Source organism: Lithobates pipiens, unplaced genomic scaffold (genome assembly GCF_037356315.1).
Source record: "Lithobates pipiens isolate NorthernLeopardFrog02 unplaced genomic scaffold, aLitPip1_a1.2 Scaffold_30, whole genome shotgun sequence".
Classification (NCBI taxonomy): Eukaryota; Metazoa; Chordata; class Amphibia; order Anura; family Ranidae; genus Lithobates; species Lithobates pipiens.
Window position 1 is genome coordinate 90418277 of NW_027507791.1, and position 19582 is coordinate 90437858.

Below are 19582 nucleotides of genomic sequence, written 5' to 3' on the forward strand. Positions count from 1 at the left end.
TAGAGAATTTTGATCGGACCAAGTGCCACGCATGCTCAGATCAAATTCCTACATCAAAGCTATTGGCTACTAGCCTGAACGTAGTCCCATCGTAACGAAATTACGTCATCACGTTCTGAATGATCAGATTTTTCTACAACTTAGTCCGACCGTGTGTATGCAACAGTTTCGGACAAGATCCGACGGACAAAATCCGACGGATTTGGTTGTCGAAATCTCCGACCGTGTGTACAGGGGCTAAGACATATGGCTTTGGGAAACCATTCAGCACCAATAGTAATAATTGAGCTACTTTCCCTGAATTTGTATTTAATCCCACTAAGGTTTCAATAGGCTCACTCTACTATAGCTAATTGGCAAACTAATCTGTACACAATAGAAACGGGTCCTAAAGCCCTGGAGTATCTGCATGTTTGTTTCTGAGCTTCAACAACTTGACTTGTCAATAGTAGATAGACATGGCTTTTAAAGCTCATTTATACCAGCTAAAACTGAAAATACTTGCAGTGTAATATGCAACTTAACACAAACTGCTATTAGTTTTCAAAAGTAATTTGGCTGTGAAAGTCTCGATTTAACTTGCTTGAATGGGGAAGTACAGGTCAGCACACACAGAAACCTGCAGCACATTTTGCAAATTCACTGCAACTCATCACGGGTTGGAACAGACTCCAATAATATAAACTGATTTTTAAAGCATCTAGCAGTTTGGCTACATTAAAAATGCAGAAAACTGCATTTAATAACATCTGATATGTATAGGGTCTTGCGCTACCCAGCTAAATGTATACAACACACGGTTGTTAAATGCATAGCTGCCTGCCATAAATGCTTTGTCAGGCTATACAGCATAAGCATGAAGACATCCTATCCTGCACTAATACCAGCATTTGTTTCAAGTTAGTTCAAAAAACAAGACTGGTCAATGAAAAGGCCTTATGTTCACCACAAATGACACATCATGCCTTCTAATAGTTGAGATGGCTTTGCATGGAGTAAAACAGCCTTTTCTAAAATTCCATATCTGTATGACCATTGACCAAAGACTTAACAGATCTAACAGTATGAAATATATCAAATAACAGACAATGTAAATTTCACTAGTTTATGCAATGGGATAAGTAATTGTATTATGTTAAAACAATTGGCAGGGAGATGACATTTAGTCCTCGTGCAAAGAAGATGAATTTACAAACAAGGGACACGGTTCTCATTTCCACACTGTTAGCAAGCAGCAGGCCAGAATCAGTAATGTGCGGAGGATGCAAGCATGTCCACCCCAACTTTACCTTCTTCTTCATCAGGAGCAAGTCCTGGTAGGCATTGGAGCGCAGAAATCGTGCATAACTATCACTCTTCATAAGCTTGTAGATATGCTCCTGCAACAGAACACACATAATCAAGCTAAAATATTTTATTACAGCCAGGTTTTTCTGTTTAGAAAGTATCTAGTAAAAACAGAATAATTGCAAATGAGCGTCCCCGTTATATCCCTGATGCAGGGATATGGATACGGCTCTGGTCTTGATGACATCAGGACCCAAGACCGCTAGAGCGCAGAGGTGCAGAAGCTGCAGGGACCTGTGCGGAGGAGCAGAGAATCAGGCAAGTATAGCTTCACTGCAAGGGATAACTTCCTATTTGGCTGTAGGTGATCAAAACTACTGGGGCAGTAAAGATATTTTGTAAGCATTTTTACTATTTTTTTTTAAAGTATAGCCACCCTTCATTTCTGTAAAAATGTATTATAAAAAAAATAGGAACTAATCACCCAATTAGAGTAGATTCAGCAGATCCCTCTTTATTTTCTTGATAAACACCTGATGGTTATGTGATTCTGGAATTCACAAAATATCTAGGTAGTGGTTCTTTCTGCTGCAGATGATATACTTGTTCTGTGCACAGCATCATCTAGTGCATTGGCTCTCAACCTTAGTCCAGGTCCAGTGATTTTCTTCCTAAACCTTCCATACATCAACACAAAAAAGGCCAATTTACTTGTTTCTGATGTGGTCCACTGTGTTAAAGTGGTTCTAAATACAGAAGTTTTTTTCCCTTAATGCATTCTAGGTAACTGCTCCCCCCCCCCCCCAAAGAGTTCAGGTGGATTGCTTAAAGGTGGGTGGAGCGCTACTTTAAATAATTCAGGATTACAATGTTATTGCAATGCCAGGGCATGGGTCCAATAACTGACTGAAACAAAAAGCAGTAGAATATAGTATCTTATCTACATCATTGTTGCCACAAGCACGTTATCTTGTACTATTTGTGAACACAAGGCAATTTTAAAACCCATTTTAATATCACAAATCTAATTACATTGGCCAAAACACATTTAATACACACTGAATTAGACACTCCAGTTTCTCCCTATTGCTAACATATATATTTAATAATACATTCCTCAAATCGGTGGAAGTGCATTGGTAAGGACCATTAGACAAAAACTGAATTTAAAAACCTGATTCAATTCAACCACCAGAGGAAAGGACAACATAAATAAGGCAACTCACTGGACTATAATAAATTGTCACTTTATTGATTATCAAAAATAATTAGAATGTACAAATCTGTATATTAAAATGGTACCACACACAACAAACACACCTAAAGTCACACATACTGTACACCTCTCTCTCATAACAAAGAACACTTGCCCTGTATTAAGCTGTGTAGCTGTAATATCTAATATATATGTGTGTATGGGGTACTTCTGTCTGGTCAAACTGGACCAATCACCCAAAGGTCCCTTTCCTCTCATGTAATACCTGTAAAACCAGCCTTCTAGCAAATAGGTAAATGTCCTTCACCAAATTAAATAACTGCCCCTTGCCATGGAACAAAAGGTAAGGCTCTTGGCCAAGAGGAAATCTTGTGCTTCAGTTATTTGACAGGTTGATTTATTTATAATCCTTAGTTCATCTTGTCCCCCCTGGGGGTCAGGTATTGATCCATCCCCTACTTTTTTTAAATGGGGGTGGACAATGCCTGCATGTTTGGGACTGTGGGCTCAGGGAGTGTGGATTTAATGTACTGTGTACTTGTACCATGGTGGTTGTTTGGGTCTTTTCCCATTCTATGCATCCTGTTTCACCCCCATCCTCTAATTGTGATGTATAAATACTATCAGCATCTTCCAAGACTATACACTTTCTCTTATAGGGATTGAACTCTTTATGTTTGCTATGTTTATTCTGACCCCTTCCTCTAACACGATAGGATGGCTGATTTGATCTGCCCTCCCATGTTGGTTCAGCTTCGGATGGAGTACTATCATTGTTTTATGTTATATTTCCTATGGGTTACTCCCCGTTTCTCCATATTGTATGCAAAGTTCCACCTGTATGCGCTATTGGTAATGTATGCATACCTATCCCTCTCTAATTTAGTATTTTTAGAGTTTACTATCTCTTTGTTATTTTTTTCAATTAAAAGGTGGATGTCTTTTTCTTGTTCACAGGTGGGTCTCTGCCTAAATAGGGTTAGGGAATCCAGAGTCTCCTGAATGTCTTGGTTTATCTGAAGTAACTGTTGTTCATAAAAGTCCACCAGCAGTACAACCATATTGCATGTGCACTGCTGTCGATTATTTTATATATATATTTTTTATATATATTTTTTATATATATTGACAATTTTTTAATCCTGGCCCTTTATATGTCGGAGCTAGTTTTTCTTTAATAAGATACTGCCACTCCACGTGACGGGTTGCGTGCGCAGTGACATCATTCGTTTGCACGTGCGGTGTGGCACATTTGTATGCTCAATGTGATATCACCACATACGTGACTACATGACATTTGGCGGTCAAATTGAAAAAAAAAATTAGCACATGACATTAGCACAGTGACAGAGTTAGCCTCCATTTTTGAAGCAGCCGGCTTAGGTCTGGCAAAACCGGCCAGGCTTAACCTCACATTCCACATACACCCTCTTTCCTGGGGTATTGGTGATCCTCATCCCTGTGATTTGGGAGTTCTAACATGCAAGTAGGAATCTTCCTGAAATGGCAATCCTGGTCTGATTTAGACATCTGGACTGATAAGTATAACATGCATGCATGCACCCTATAGAACAATCTATGACAATCTGGTCTCTGTAACACACATGGACATTTACGTCATTGAGGATTGATTTCCATGTTGGTGATGGACTACATCTACTCTGTACAACCTGGAACATGATTGGTGTGCAAAGTAGGGAATATCTATGTTCACATATATCTCTTGGCTCATTCATTACTGCTGTGGCTATATGCCTCTACATGTGCAAAGTTGATACAATTGTATATAATCTGTGACCATTGATCCTACCCTGGACCACATCATACTTTAATTCATACTAGAACTGAGTATTTGTTTATCATTTCACCACAAATCTTGGATCCATCTCTGATTTTCAACTGTGACAGATATGCTATCTTTGGCTGGGTGCTATGAACTAGGATTTACGTGCATAAGAACCTATTTGTGACCAGAAATGAACTCATTCTAATATTAGGACCACCACCTCTTACCCCATACACACACATATATAAATTAGAAATTACAGCTATACTGCTTAATAAAGGGTAAATATTTTTTGTTATGAGAGAGTGTGATTTTTTAGGTATGTTTTTTGTGTGTGTGGTACCATTTTAATATACTTATTTGTACATTCTAATTACCTTTGATAATCAATAAAGTGACAATTTAATATAGTCCAGTCAGTTTCCATATTCCTTCCTCCTCTTTTCTTTCTCCCCCCCCCCTTTCTTTCCCTTCCCACACATATTTATCTATCAAGTATGAGTTACCTATTTAGTTTTTTGTTCACGGGCACAAACACTACTTGCACCAGTACACCTATTCGTGAGCACTTTGTGGTTGTACAAGTGGTTTGAACACACTACCCATAATATTATACTAATCTGGCTGTAATTAGCCATCTCTTTACCCAATACAATACAATCTAATACCATGCATTTCTCCTAGACATCGGCCTGTCCTTTTCTAATACCTCCCCCAGTCGCCGGGGGAGACACTCCCGGGGCCCTTGGGCGCTTCGGTGGTACTCCGTCGTGGGTAAGAGCCACATCTTGTGTTGTATAATAGTTCCCATTTACATCTTTCACAATGCATTTTAGATGATTATTGTTTTTTCCTGTTCTATTTATTATACTTGTGTTTTTCACAGACGTATGTATTTCCTGAAGAAGCTCAGTCAGAGCAAAACTAGTTGAAATACGTCACCACCTGTACCACTTTGTATACTGTCAATTGTTTTTATTATTGGAATAAACTTTATATATATTTTTCTGGTTTAAATTACTGGTTATCAATATTTTTACCTGTACCACAATAGTCCTTTATCTCCCCTCTGTTCTCGATAAGCCTGATAGGGGAACCAGGTTTCTCGATTTTTTAATTTCATATCATTTTGGATGATGGTACGCTTTAATAATTTACCTTCTATTTGAGTGACAAGGCCTTTATATTTTTATAATTTGTGCATCCATATTTATGTTGTCCTTTCCTCTGGTGGTTGAGTTGAATCAGATTTTTAAATTCAGTTTTTGTAAAAAACACATTTACATTCTTAAAAACATTTTTTGCCTTTTTTTATCTTTTCTGGTCACTTGACCGCACAGCCTCATTAAGGCCCCCTTCATCACAGTGAGAGGCCTGTTTATTTTCTAAAAGGGAGTTTTTTTTTTTTTACAAATGCACAGTGGGTAAGTTCCCCATCTGTGGCTCACCTGGGCGGATGGTGGGTGGGATTACATCACAGTAGGCTTGTGGGTGGGTGGGCTTATATGACATAGCAGGCAAGTGGGCTAACAAAACACACAAGAGGGAACTTCCTTGTATGTGTGTGGGCTTCATTCCAGAACCAGCTGCAGATAAGACAGCGACTCCCAGCTGGAGCCTCGTTGTCAAAACTTTAGTTGGTTTGGGAAGACACAGGTGGGGAGGTTTCTGCCACGCTATACGTGTGATGTAAGCCCATCTGCCCGCTAGCCCACTAGGTCACATAATCCTTCCAGCCTCCTGTCGATTCACTCACCAGCCAGCTTTCTGTGTGACATAATTCCACCCACCGCCCGCCCACTGCGCGTGATGTAATTCAGAGACGAGGAACTTCTTAACTGTCGATATGTAAAGAAGGATGTCCCCTTACTAAAAAAAGCACAAAGAACTAGCAGGATCTTCAGGTTTTTAAAAAAAAGTGGAATAATAAATAAAAACTTTAAATAGATTTTCTAATCCCTATGTGTAATACCTTTATATATATATATAAATATATATATATATATATATATATATATATATATATATATATATATATATATACACACACATATATTGCTTCTCCATTTTTGGAGTAACATACTGCACACTTTTATACTTCCACACTTTAGCAAAACCATTATGGCTCTTTCACACTATCTGCAGTGTTCTGCATTTTTTCACACTGGACAAACACGGGTGACCTCTAGGGTACATAAAAAACAATTGTTTCCAAATTGGCTTCCAACTGTTTATGCCAGTCAAAAACTGTTTGGCAAGGGATTCATATAAATGACAAGTGCATAGGAGTTACTATAATGTTGAAAATTACAAACCTGGGCATCTTCAAATGTGTACCTCCCTGCATCCTTCACATTTTGGCTTGTCTTCTCAAAACTATGGGAATCTAAATTGATGGCACTTTGTGCTCCAGGGGCCAAAAACTCTTGCCATATTTCTTCCACTCTTTTTGGAACTTCTTGCAAGGGTTGCTTCTTCAGATCTTGGACAACGAGCCAAAACCTTAGGAAAATAAGTAACTCTGAAGTCATTTAAGCAATTTACTGCTGTTGGACTAACATTACAATATTGATTACATTTATGCAGAAGACTAGAGTATACTGAGCTAGAAAAGACAATGAACTATGCTACAATGATGTCCTCTAGTGGAAAGATCTGTTCACTGTTGATAATGCTTATCTCCAGGAATTATATATTTCTTAATACAAAATTATTTATGATTGAAAAACAGTTATGAGTCCTGGGAGTATGGCACAAAGCAAAACATTTTAATGCTATCACTAAGTAAAGTGTAATTAACTATTCTGTCACATATTTAAATGTTATGCTTAGTCAGTATATATTTTAAGATTGTAAAAGTGTTACTTTAATAAATGGTAACATTGCTATTCTGGATGTGAAAAGAATGGCCTTCTGTTTGTTCACTTGCATTGGAATAACATAGCAAGCTCCCTTAAGATAATTCTCTTTTTTTTAATTTGGAAATGTACAGTATAGTATGCATGCTAGAAGGTTTTTTGTGTTACTAAAACTTCCAAACTAGAGGAGGTGAAGGTAGGCGATAGAGTCAGTTCCTCTCTACTTGACACGTGTCAGACAAAAGAGGACATTAAGGGAAATCTCCCAAGGGAAAAACAGAGAGCATTCAAAAATATTTTTTTCTAGCAGAGTAAGCAAGGCGTAAAATCTCTGTCAGGTATATATGGTTATCTGTACTACACCTTGCAGTTTTTCTTGTTAAATATATTTATTGAGTTTTCACAAAGGAAAATAAAGGAATATAAAACATGGATACATAGCATACATTCAAAATATGTTACATTATAGTAGTAAGTTTTGTACTATCCTACAACTGTCTTTACTTTATACACACTATAGATAAAAGACGCAAGGATAAAGATAATTAATAACTAAATATAATTGTCCAATCGTAAGATAAGCAGCGAAAGAAAGTTAAAGAATGAGTATCCCTATTTTATATATTGTATACAAAAAAAAAGAAAGGGATATGTAACTGATATATCATTTCTTTATATACTAGTTTAATGGGAAAGAAGCTTAAAAAAATCAAGAAAAGAAAATAACATAGAGGGGGGGGAAAGAGAAGATAGAAGAGAGGAGTTTCCAGGGGTGGTATCCTGGCTCATGGTATATACGCACATTTAATTGGTAAATAAACGATATAACCTAGTGTGGTAACAACAAAGATTGGTCAAAATCGGTGGGGAAGTAGTGTTTGCCAGATCTTGCAAAATGTATTGATCTTATTCTCTTCTATAGCAGTCATCTTAGCGTATATGAGTGCTCTGTTCATTCTGTGTTTAGCTTCGGCAACAATTAGAGTTTGAGACTTCCAAGCCTTGACAATCGTTTGTTTAGCTGCAGTACTAAGTTAAATAAACAATTGAAATTGAGTGTGGGTGAGTATAGTAGGCTTAAAGTTAAGAAGAACCGTAACAGGATCTGGAGGAATTGTAATTTCAAGAGCTTTAGAAGCCATAAGAAATATGTTCTTGCAGAATTCTTCAACAACTGGACATTGCCACCATATGTGGAAATGTGTACCTGGCATGTCACACCCTTTAAAACAATTAGGTGAATATGTGGAGATGAGTTTAGCTATTCTAGCTGGTATTGGGTACCAACGTGCTAGAACCTTATAATTTTTTTCTACAGAAAAACAGTTTGGAGAGGAAATTTTGGTGGCTAACCATATATTGGACCAATCTTTATTATTGAACTCTCAATTCATATCCTGTGCCCATTTAGTAGCGTATGAGGGTAAAAATTTGCTGGAGATCTCATTTAGTTGATGATATAACAATGAGATAAGTCCTCGAATGTGTGGGTCGCTTATACATATCCACTCAAATTCATTTGGTTGAGAGTTGAGCCTGTACTAAGAAATGGGTTGTATAAATCTTTAATTTGTAAATAACTGAATATTTCTGTTCTAGGTAACCCAAAGGTTTCACATAGTACTGGAAAGGTATGGATAGTAGTAGCAGAGGATAGATTGTATAAGCGAGTAAGGTTCATGTGACAAAAATATGAGGATATCTTGCAGTTTTTCAACCCATTTCCTGTAAAAGCTACAGGGTTTAGACAGAACAGAAATTGAGGGAAAATCCAATCAACAGCAAAACAAACAGCATTTGAACCTGGCAGAGTTTCTAGCCCTTATCCATGCTATCTATAACTAAAAAAATAATAATAAAAATATAAAAATGACTGGACTTGGACTTTACAGCAAAAATCCTGTACACTATGACACCATGACCTTGGAACCTGGAAGATCTGAAAGAGAAAACTTTGAGGGATTTTGAGTTTTCCCTTCTTATGCCTCACACGATCAGACTTTCCGCCAACAAAACTGTGGAATTTTGTCTGAAGGGTGTTGGCTCAAACTTGTCTTGCATAGACACGGCCACACAAATGTTGGCCAACAATTCCGAACATAGTGACGTACTAGACATACTACGTGGTTTTCCAGCTCTTTAGCGCCACCTTTTGGGCTCCTTCTGCTAATTTCATGTTAGTAGAAGTTTGGTGAGTGTTGATTTGTGCCTTTCTTTTCACATTTATCATTTAGTTCTTTTCAGTTTGTTTCTGAACGGCCATTCGTCAACAAGACATGTTGCGGAATCGGAGGAGATACCGTGTTATTTATTATTGGCCTTGGAGTTATTGCTTTCACATAATTTTTTTGGTTGAATAATGATTTGATTTGGTATATTTTCTATATTTTTGGATGCATAGAATGTTCTTTTTGGTTAAGTTCTATTAGTAGATAGGTTGCGTAATTTTTTTTTTTTTAATGCATGATAAAAAAATTGTGTAGAATAATACTATGTGTTTTAATTCAAACGACAATTTGTGAGCAGGCAGTTACATTTCAAAAAATACAACAGTAAAATTGACAAGGGACACCAACATAATTGTATCTTTCATCTTAAAAACTACCGGATGATGGTGCTGTGGTAACAAATAAAACAACATTTTTTAAATTTATTAAAAATATTAATATATATTAATATTATTCTTGATATCACTAGGAAAAAATAGCCTTTGAAAATTTGTATGCAATAACTCCATCAGTATCACCACCAGCAAAGCAGCTTCATTATTATCCCATTAAAGGAGAAGAGAATTGTGCGCTGCATTTCGAGATTTCATAATTTGCCCTGTCACGAATGTTAATTCTCCATTAAAAACGCTAGTTTACAAGACCGACCGCTTCTGCTTCCGAGCATGCGTGTTTGTACTTTGGACTTTTGTCCAAAAATACACACATTAGGAAAATCCGGCAACACACATTTGTTGGCGGAAAAATTGAAAACATGCTAGCCAACATTTGTTGGCAGAAAGTCTGACAACAATTGTCCGATCGAGTATACACACGGTCGGATTTTCCGCCAAAAGCTTGACATCCAGCATTTCCCGTCGGAAAGTCTGATCATGTGCACAGGGCTTTAGTCTTAATGACAATGGTAACCAGGACAAAAAAAAAGCAACTCTTCCCCATAGGGGCTACTGTAAACATCTGACAAAAGTTCTAACTTTCTGGTTTTAGATGAAGTAAGATTTAAGTAAATACTTTTCTATTAGAATACACAGTATATGTCTGAAGGAACATGGAACACAAGTAAAGGCTGACAATGCCTTACCTGAGGTTTTCAGAACTGAACTCTGACTCCAAAAAGCGAAGGAACTGCTCTCGTCCTACTGGATCTTTCAAAACTTCATCAAGTGAGAAGCCCCACCTTTTCACACGCTGCTGGCTAGGCTCTTTGCTTTTTTGGGAGGGAAAAGTTTTATTTAATTAGTCAAACCAATTGTATAAAGTTCCAAGAATTTGTTTGAGAGTTTCTTTCATTGTAATAAAGAAAACTGTAACGGGTAACTAAGATGCATTGAACATTTAAACAAATATTACATTACATGTTACAGATTTACATAACAAGTGCAGCTATGCTATGACTTATTTAATCCAGTGTTGTTAATTTAAAGTAGAACTATGGGCAGAACTTTTTTTTTTTTTTTTATGTTGGATAGAGTAAGGGAGGGTTATAACCCCTATCAGATTTTTTTTCCCCCATCTCTGTCCCATTGTGGAGATCTCCCCTCACTTCCTGTCCTATATCCAAACAGGAAGTGAGAGGAAATCCCTGCAAATTAAGGGAATTTTTTGGGGACCCCCAGACCATCAAAACCATTGCTGGGGACAACCAAACATTTGGGATTTTCTTTTACTTTCAATGATAATGTTAAACAGGCCAAAAAGAGAGGGCGAATCTCCCTAACGGGGACACAGAGAACAATACAAAACTGACAAGGGTTCTAATTCATCTCTACTCCATCCTAAACTAAAAAAAAGTTTTGACTTTAGTTATATCCGCTTCATTATAGTAATTTTACAGCTGCAAATTTGCCAGAAAAATACAGCTAGGGAATATTTATTAACCGCTTGCCGACCAGCCGTTGCAATTGGCACTGCTGGGCGAAACGTCGTTACCTTATGTCGCTTCGCCTTTTGGCACACAACTCCCGGTTCTTTCAGAGGAGAAGAGACAGATCATGTGTTCAGTATGAACACTGATCTCTCTCTCTCCTCCTAGACAGTCCCATTCCCCTACAGTTAGAACACACCTAGGGAACACAGTTAACCCCTTGATCACCCCCAAGTGCTAACCTCTTCCCTGTCAGTGACATTTATACTTTAAGCAGTGCATATAGCACTGATCGCTGTATAATTGTCAATGGTCCCAAAAATGTGTCAAAAGTGCCCAATTTGTCCGCCACAATATCACAGTCCCGATAAAAAGATCACTGCCATTACTAGTAAAAAAAAAAAATAATAATAAAAAATCCTTACTAATGATTGACTAAAATTTACTAAGCTCTGGGGCAAATTCACTTGCATAGTTAACAGCCTACTTGCCTTTAATATATCAAACCCAATCTAAATTGAAATTTGGGGGGAAACAGAATTCGATCCATGGTTCCCACACTTTACAGATTTTTTTTTCGTTGTGTCATTTGGCTTAGTTTTTCAACATGACTTGGGAAACCTGGTGCTTGGCTTCTATAAGAGGACAGATTGGAGTTCTACACTGAAGTAATGAACCATTTGGCCATAGTAAAGATATGTGTAATGAGTTTGAATTGGGATTTTGTACATACTTCAGATATTTTATCCAGTAGGGCTTCATAGGGTTATTTGTTGAAGGATTTTCTGATAACCATGTATATCATTTGATAAACTCTGATCCATAATTGCTGCACTTTCAGAAAATTCCACAAAGAATGTCTGAGAAAACCCACTACCTGATAGCTTAGCTGCGATAGCTAACTTAAGGGAGAGTAGGTTGGAATAGTATAGGATAAACATTAGGGGACCAGCTACCAGTATAGGAGGTGTTTGTAGTTGGCCTCCACTGCATAGGCATGTGCTGAGATACTGGCTGCACAGAGCCAAACCTGGTTTCAATCATCCAATGTGATATTCCCTCCCAGTTCTCCTTTATTTTGAGAGCATAAGAGGGAAGAGTAATAGAAGCCTATGTCATCAAAAGAAAGTAGACTAATCCCAAACCCCATGTGAAGAAAGTCTGGCTGGCCGCACTTAAAATCACCTTATTGATGCAAAAAAATTACAACAACAATCCACAATGTACAAATGAGGGGTATAGCATGACCGCTAATGCATTTTACACCATTCTTGGCACTTAATAGCTCAAGCTATGATTAAGTACTAAAAATGGCATGAAACGCTTTAGCTGTGGATTGTCGTTGTGATTTTTCTGCATCAATAAAGGTGATTTTAAGGAGGTATGGTCATCCAGACTTTCTTTACATTGGGATTCCTGTGACACACAGGGCCAGCACCCATCAGTGTGCAGTGGCAGTGGGAACAGTGGAGGCAAAGCCCCATCCTATGATTAAGGTCTATGTAAAATTATTTTGGCCTACAGTGGAGAGGTACTCTTCCAGACAAATTTTAAGACCTGTCTTTTCAACCCTCAAATATGGTAGAATGGGAAGGAGATTGGCAAAACAGAAGCATAGTACAAAAATATAGGCAACAATGTCAGCTTGATGGCCACGATCCTTCCCAGTCATATTATGTTTATCCCAAGAGGTCAATAAGGAACTCAGGTAAGTCAACAGTTTTAAGTAATTGGCCTGATATAGGGTTTCATACAAGGCCGCTAGATAACCTCCCGCCTTGATCCATTGTATGTAGTTATGTTGGTGGATGACCTAGGATAAAAGGTTTGATTGTGAGAGCAAAAAGAGGTGGGATCAGGAGGCATCTCCTGTCTTATCCCAGGAGCAATAGGAAAAATCTGTTTCCGGATTGCTGATGTAAGCCGTAGGGAGTACAAGACCTGGATCCAGTTACAAACCTGGGATCAAATCAATAGTATCCTAACAGAAAGTACAAGAAACTAGGACTTTTATGGTACCCGAAAACTCATATAGTTTAAAATCCAATATTTATTTGCATATCCATAAAATATCCTGATGATATAATAAAAACACCTATGTTAACATTAAAAATTCAATGTTCAGCATCCTAATTCAAGAGAGTTCAATCCCATTCCCAGTCTCAATGTTATCTTTTTGAGTATAATTTTAACCTAAATGTAGTTATTATGATCAATCATAGCAGAAAATCAGATACCTAGAATAAACACAAAAGTGGGAGTGGAGCTGGTTCTCAACTCAACACATATCCTGGACAGAAAATTCAGCTTGCTCAGGAATATTATTTCATAATTATAACCTAGACTGAAACAAAGCTACAATATGACTCAGGGGTGAGTGCCGGGACAAACCCAAGGAGCAAACACAGAAGCGGATAATGCCGACATTTTCTTATGTCAAATAGAGACCACTATGTGCTGCTACAATTTCTATATTAACCCAAATGGACTATATTAGCCTCAAAATTTAGACCAGGTACTCATAGTTTTTTTTTTTTTTACAAGAAAACTACCAATTCAGTGTAAAAAATATGCTTATACCTCATCGGAGAAGTTAACTCTATCAGTCTAAGTAAGCAGATTGGGGAAGAAGCCAGGTCTCTGAACAGCCACACAGCAATCCTGCACCAGAAGAATCCCTCAGGACAGATGGAGATGCCCAGCTGGTGCTCGCCTTAAGAACAGCAAGTTCAATAGATTGATATAGATTCCATTCGGGTTAATATTGGAAATTGTATCAACACACGGTCGTCCATATGTCACATGAATATTGGTATTATTCTCTTCTGAGTTCTATGGGTTTGTCCCAGTGTTTGCCCCTGAGTCATATCGTAGCTGTGTTCCAGCGTAGGTTATAATTCACCGGCTTTCCCTACTCCACCGTATAAAATTCAAAATGCTAACCACAACATACAAGGCCATCCACAACATCGCCCCCAGCTACATCACTAACCTCATCTGCAGATATTGCTCTAATCATCCCCTCCGCTCCTCCCAGGACCTCCTGCTCTTTAGCTCCCTTATTACCTCCTATCATGCTCACCTTCAAGACTTCTCCAGAGCATCTCCCATTCTCTGAAACTCCCTGCCCTGGTATATCCAATCAGCCCCTAACCTGTTCACCTTTAGGAGATCCCTGAAAACTCACTTATTCAGAGAAACCTATCCCACACCCACCTAACAACTGTCCCCGAGCCAACCGCATCAAATCATTCCGCACATCTGTTACCTTTTGTACCACCACCACTTCCTTTTAGAATGTAAGCTCTACATGCAGGGTCCTCCTGTCGCTTCTGTATTGAACTGTACTGTAATTGTGCTCTTGTATTATAATAATAATAATAATAATAATAATAATAATGAAATAATACTGCCTCATTCATACTTTTTCGGATGTGGAATTTTTTGTTTTGGAATGGAAACATTTCAAATTGAGAGCTAGCTCCCCTCCCAGTGTGGTGTTTATTCTAGTTATCTGGATAAATAAATGTGTTGTGCTTGTAATAATACAAAATGCATAGAAATATATAAACAATATATAAAGTTATAAATTAAAGCGGGAGTCCGCCGGGAATCCGCGTTTTTTTTTTTTTTTAAACCAGCAGCTACAAATACTGCAGCTGCTGACTTTTAAAATAGTGACACTTACCTGTCCAGCGCGCCCGCGATGTCGGCACCCGAAGATCTCTCGATCGTCTCTCGGGTGCTGCCGCCGCCATCTTGGGTATGGGAATCAGGAAGTGGAGCCTTTCGGCTTCATTTCCCGGTTCCCTACTGCGCATGCGCGAGTCGCGCTGTGCAATAAGGATGGACCCGCTGCCTCTGGGAGCTGTGTGTTTCCCAGCAGGCAGCGCGGGACTTTCGTAATCTACGCCCCTTTCCGCAGAGAGCTATCCCGGAAGTGGGTGCAGATACCTGTACTGTACAGGTACCTGCACCCCCCTCCCCCTGAAAGGTGCCAATTGTGGCGCCGGAGGGGGGGGAGGGTTCCGATGAGCGGAAGGTCCACTTTAGGGTGGACCTCCGCTTTAAATCATCCACATGTTGCTTTTATTTAAACACAATACATCAATTAATATAAACAATATATATGACCACAAACAATATAAATATAACCTTATGATTAAAGGCAAAGTTTGCCTTTTTTCCCCCTAAAATCCAGCTCTCCTATGTACCAATATACTATTAATGTATCTACAAGTGCAAACTGCAAGTGCAAAGTGTACTTGAAATTGCACTGAAAGTGCACTTGGAAGTGCAGTCACTGTAGATCCAAGGGGGACATGCAAGCAAAATAAAAAACAGCATTTTAGCTTGCACATGATTGGATAATAAAATCAGCACAGCTTCCCCTCATTTCAGATCTACCCCTCAGATTTACAGTGACTGCACTTCCAAGTGCACTTTCAGTGCAATTTCAAGTGCACTTTGCACTTGTAGTTTGCACTTGTAGTGCAAAGTGGATTTGCCTTTCGTAAATAACCCCCTTTGCTAATTCAGTAAACAAAGTGTCTCTCAGGCCGCGTACACACGGGCGGATTGTCTGCCCAACTAAGTTCGTTAGACAATCCGACAGACAGTCCGTTCAACTTTTGAATGAACGGACTTGCCCACACACGGCACTTTTTGAGCGGACTAATACGGCGGACTAAGTCCGCCATACAATCCGCCCTACTTTTGAAATGAACGGACTCGCCCACACACGCGGAGGAAAGTCCGCTCATTTCGAGCGCGTCTCCAGGTAGGCGGGGCCCGCGAAGCAGACGTCGCTGACCCCGCCGCCTTGTATGGACTTAAAGGGGAACCCCAACGCCGAAAAAAATCGGCGTGGGGGTCCCCCCAAGTCCACAACAGACCCTTGTCCGAGCACGCTACCCGGCCGGCCAGGAAAGGGGGGCGAGCGAGCGCCCCCCCCCCCTCCTGAGCCGTACCAGGCCGCGTGCCCTCAACATGGGGGGTGCCTTGGGGAAGGGGGGGCCGCGTGGCCCCCCCACCCCAAAGCACCTTGTCCCCATGTTGATGAGGACAAGGGCCTCTTCCCGACAACCCTGGCCGTTGGTTGTCGGGGTCCGCGGGCAGGGGGCTCAAGTTTCAATAATCCTTGCTTTGCTGAACTTTGAGTTCAGTTGTTTTTGTACTTTGCTCATCACAGTATTTATCAAAAAGAGGAGTATGTTGAAAAAAATATGTTACCATTATGAAGGTGGCAAAGAGTGGTGTTAAGTTAACTACATATGTTCCCAATTTTTTGGCTTTAAAATAAACAGAGGAGGTCAACCTCTTTAGTAATGGCATGCTGCTATTAATGAAAAGCTGGCATTTTATTTCAACCTGACAAGCTGGGATGTAAATTCGCTATATTTCAACATATATTTCAAAATTGTCCACCACAACGTAAACTTAAGCTGGATACACACTAAACAATTCACTGTAGATTTTTTGCCTTTAGATTTACCAAAACCATATAATATGAGGTCAAACCTAAACACTTTCAATTTGTATGCAATCTGGCAGGCCCTTGCTGGTTTTGGTAAATCCAAAGGATATCAGATAATAAAAGTTGTATAGTGTGCATGGGGTCTTACAGAGGGGGTCTTTGTATAAAACAGCCTTTGGCCATAAAGCAATTGAATGAAGCCAGGAACTAGTAGAAAATTCCCTCAGCATTTTATAACAACATTTTTGACTAGTCAACAATGCTCCAATCCCATAATAGTTTCAAGATATGACACATTGATTAATTGGTTGTTGTTCTATAATGCTTTCCCATGGCTCACTTCTTGCCCCAAATATCTGTAAAGAGGTGGAGGTTAATTTATACGGAAAGTAGCCTTTGGAGTAAAATATAGCATCACCCGCAATGTGTAAACAGGTGATATGAAAACAGGTCCCCCCATTTAACATTTAGTGTACTGCAATGGCATAGCTTAATACCTACATAATAGAATCAAGTAGGTATCTGCAATAAAGTTTTCTAAAATCAAATGTATATAACTGAATTTTTGATGACCTTCTTTTTCTCAACAAACTGAACATTCTTCTGCAGTACTATTTACTTTCACACCAGTTAAAGTAACAGTGCTCAAAGGTTACTAAAACAGACTTCTGCATTGCAATGCAGGCATCAAACAATGCATGCATATAATTTGAGGACTAATTCACACTGCATTGTAAAATGCCTGTCACCACAAGGACACACCGAAAACAATTGTTTCCTGTGTGTTCTATTCACACTGCAACGTATCCCGCTGCTGTTTAGCGACTTGAATGAAATGTACTTTTGTACACTTTAAATAAAGTTTGTTCAAATACAAAAAAAAATTGGATCTATGTGTGATGTAATGAATTGCACTGCCCTCTTCTGCAGTCTGGAACAGACAGCTGCTGGAGAGGTAAAGCGCTCTGGCAGCTGTCTGTTCCTGTGTGAATACAGCTTAAAGTGCAACTAAAGGCAGCTTACATATTTTATTGTACTGTGAATAAAGCTTGTGAAAAGTGCCACATTTTAATAAATATAAATAAAATCATAATTACCTCAGCATACACCCATCTGCTTGCTCTAATCCCCCCCCCCCCCATCTGTGTCTCCGTTGCTGGATCCTGATAGTGATGGTGGGAGGAGTTTCGCAGAGCTAGAATGTTGTTGCCTTCCACTATGCTAGCATCTGCATCTCCCACAGGAAACTTCAGTTCTCATGATTCAGTGGGCAATTGGCAGTGACATAGGCAAGGCTTAGGCAGGCCGAGCGTGAGAAGTGAGCAAAGCCTTGGAGTGTCTTCAAAGATGACTGACACGCTAGGGCTTCCTAAGGAAATTAAGCAACGCCCCCCCAATGATGTCACGGCAACGCATGGAGTTCCTTAAATAACAGCATAACACAAAAGAGGACAATGGAACCATTTGGAAAGTGAGGAAGCTGCGTTGCCCGCACAGTGAAAGAAGCTGACAAGCTGGAGGGGGAGCAGGTATATTTCTCTGTATCCTGACATTTACATTACAAACAAAGACAGATATGTTTTACAGTCTACTAAGTTCTATCACATATTGAATTTTAGTTTTTGACCTATTTTATTCTTTAACTGTTCTCTTCTGTAGCCCAAAGTTCAACTGAATGATGTTTGTACACTATACCTTATTTCTAAATCCCAGAAAATGCTGTCATCACTTATCCATGGATTAGAAGGATCAGCTGGGGTAAGGAAAGGATCGTATTCATTATATTGTTCGGAGTAAGCAATAAAGCTGTAGAAAGGAAAAATTGTAGAAATAATAAGCCAAATCTTACATGAAAGGAAGATGATTATAATGCAATGAGGATAATACAGTGTTAACATAGTTTATAGCATTTTAATAATTAAAAAAATATTTTGTATAGTTGGTACACTGTTATACAGTCATGGAACTTTTCTCCTTATATAACACAGTTTACTTTGTTAACTTACCTGTCAGCTACTTTGGACATTTTTAAACAATGCCGATCTATCTGAACATTCAGAAAATGAATCTGCAAAGAGAATAACTTAACATCAATTCATGCCATTATTTATATATTTAAAATTTTAAATGTATCTTATCATAAATAAATATCTGTGTAAAGGTTCCCACGGACATCAGATGATGTTTGGATACTAGGGAACAATCTGAACACCAAACATTTCTTCAATAAAGAAATAAAAAAATTTAGGAAAGAACAGAAAACATACATACTTTACTAGGAATGTGAGTATGTATGCATCCTGAAGAAAAAACTAGTACCACGCATGTCTTCGGGCATTGGATAAATAATTATAGCCTGGTAAAACTATCAGCTCTAGTCACTGGTGTGCTATAGATATCCAATAAACCACTTATGGTTATTTTTAAATGCCTCCTGCAACCTTGTATGCCAATAAATCCATTATAGAGCTACCTGCACTTTGCAGGCTGACAGTCATCCCTCAGGATGCATCTTATTTTTCATGGATGTATTTATTCTGATTTATGAATGAGGATGCTCTCATTTTATTTGGCGAAGACTATTGTGAGAACATTTTGCTGAATTTTTAAGGGCAATTGATATTTTCTAAGCGCTGACTATTGAATGTACAGGTGCATCTTATAAAATTAGAATAGCATCAAAAAGTTAATTTATTTCAGTAATTCAATACACAAAGTGAAGCTCCTATATTTTATATAGATGCGTTACACACAGAGTGATTTATTTCAAGCATTTATTTCTTTTAATTTTGATGAGATCAGAAAATTTGAATATTACATAACACAAAAAAAACATGCTTCCCTCTGCTGACCAGCTTTATAGAGAT

General features: G+C 38.6%; 1 protein-coding gene across 3 annotated transcripts in view; it reads right to left on the reverse strand.

Moving 5' to 3' along the window:
• RGS6 (regulator of G protein signaling 6) overlaps positions 1–19582 on the reverse strand; it is a 796961-nt gene that overhangs the window by 50780 nt on the left and 726599 nt on the right. For all 3 annotated transcript variants that reach the window (XM_077464598.1, XM_077464599.1, XM_077464600.1), the window contains 5 exons: positions 18722–18783; positions 18411–18521; positions 10457–10582; positions 6605–6791; positions 1290–1379 (listed from right to left, as the gene is read on the reverse strand). In XM_077464598.1, the coding sequence (XP_077320724.1) occupies positions 1290–1379; positions 6605–6791; positions 10457–10582; positions 18411–18521; positions 18722–18783 (576 nt within the window). The remainder of the gene's footprint in view (positions 1–1289; positions 1380–6604; positions 6792–10456; positions 10583–18410; positions 18522–18721; positions 18784–19582) is intronic.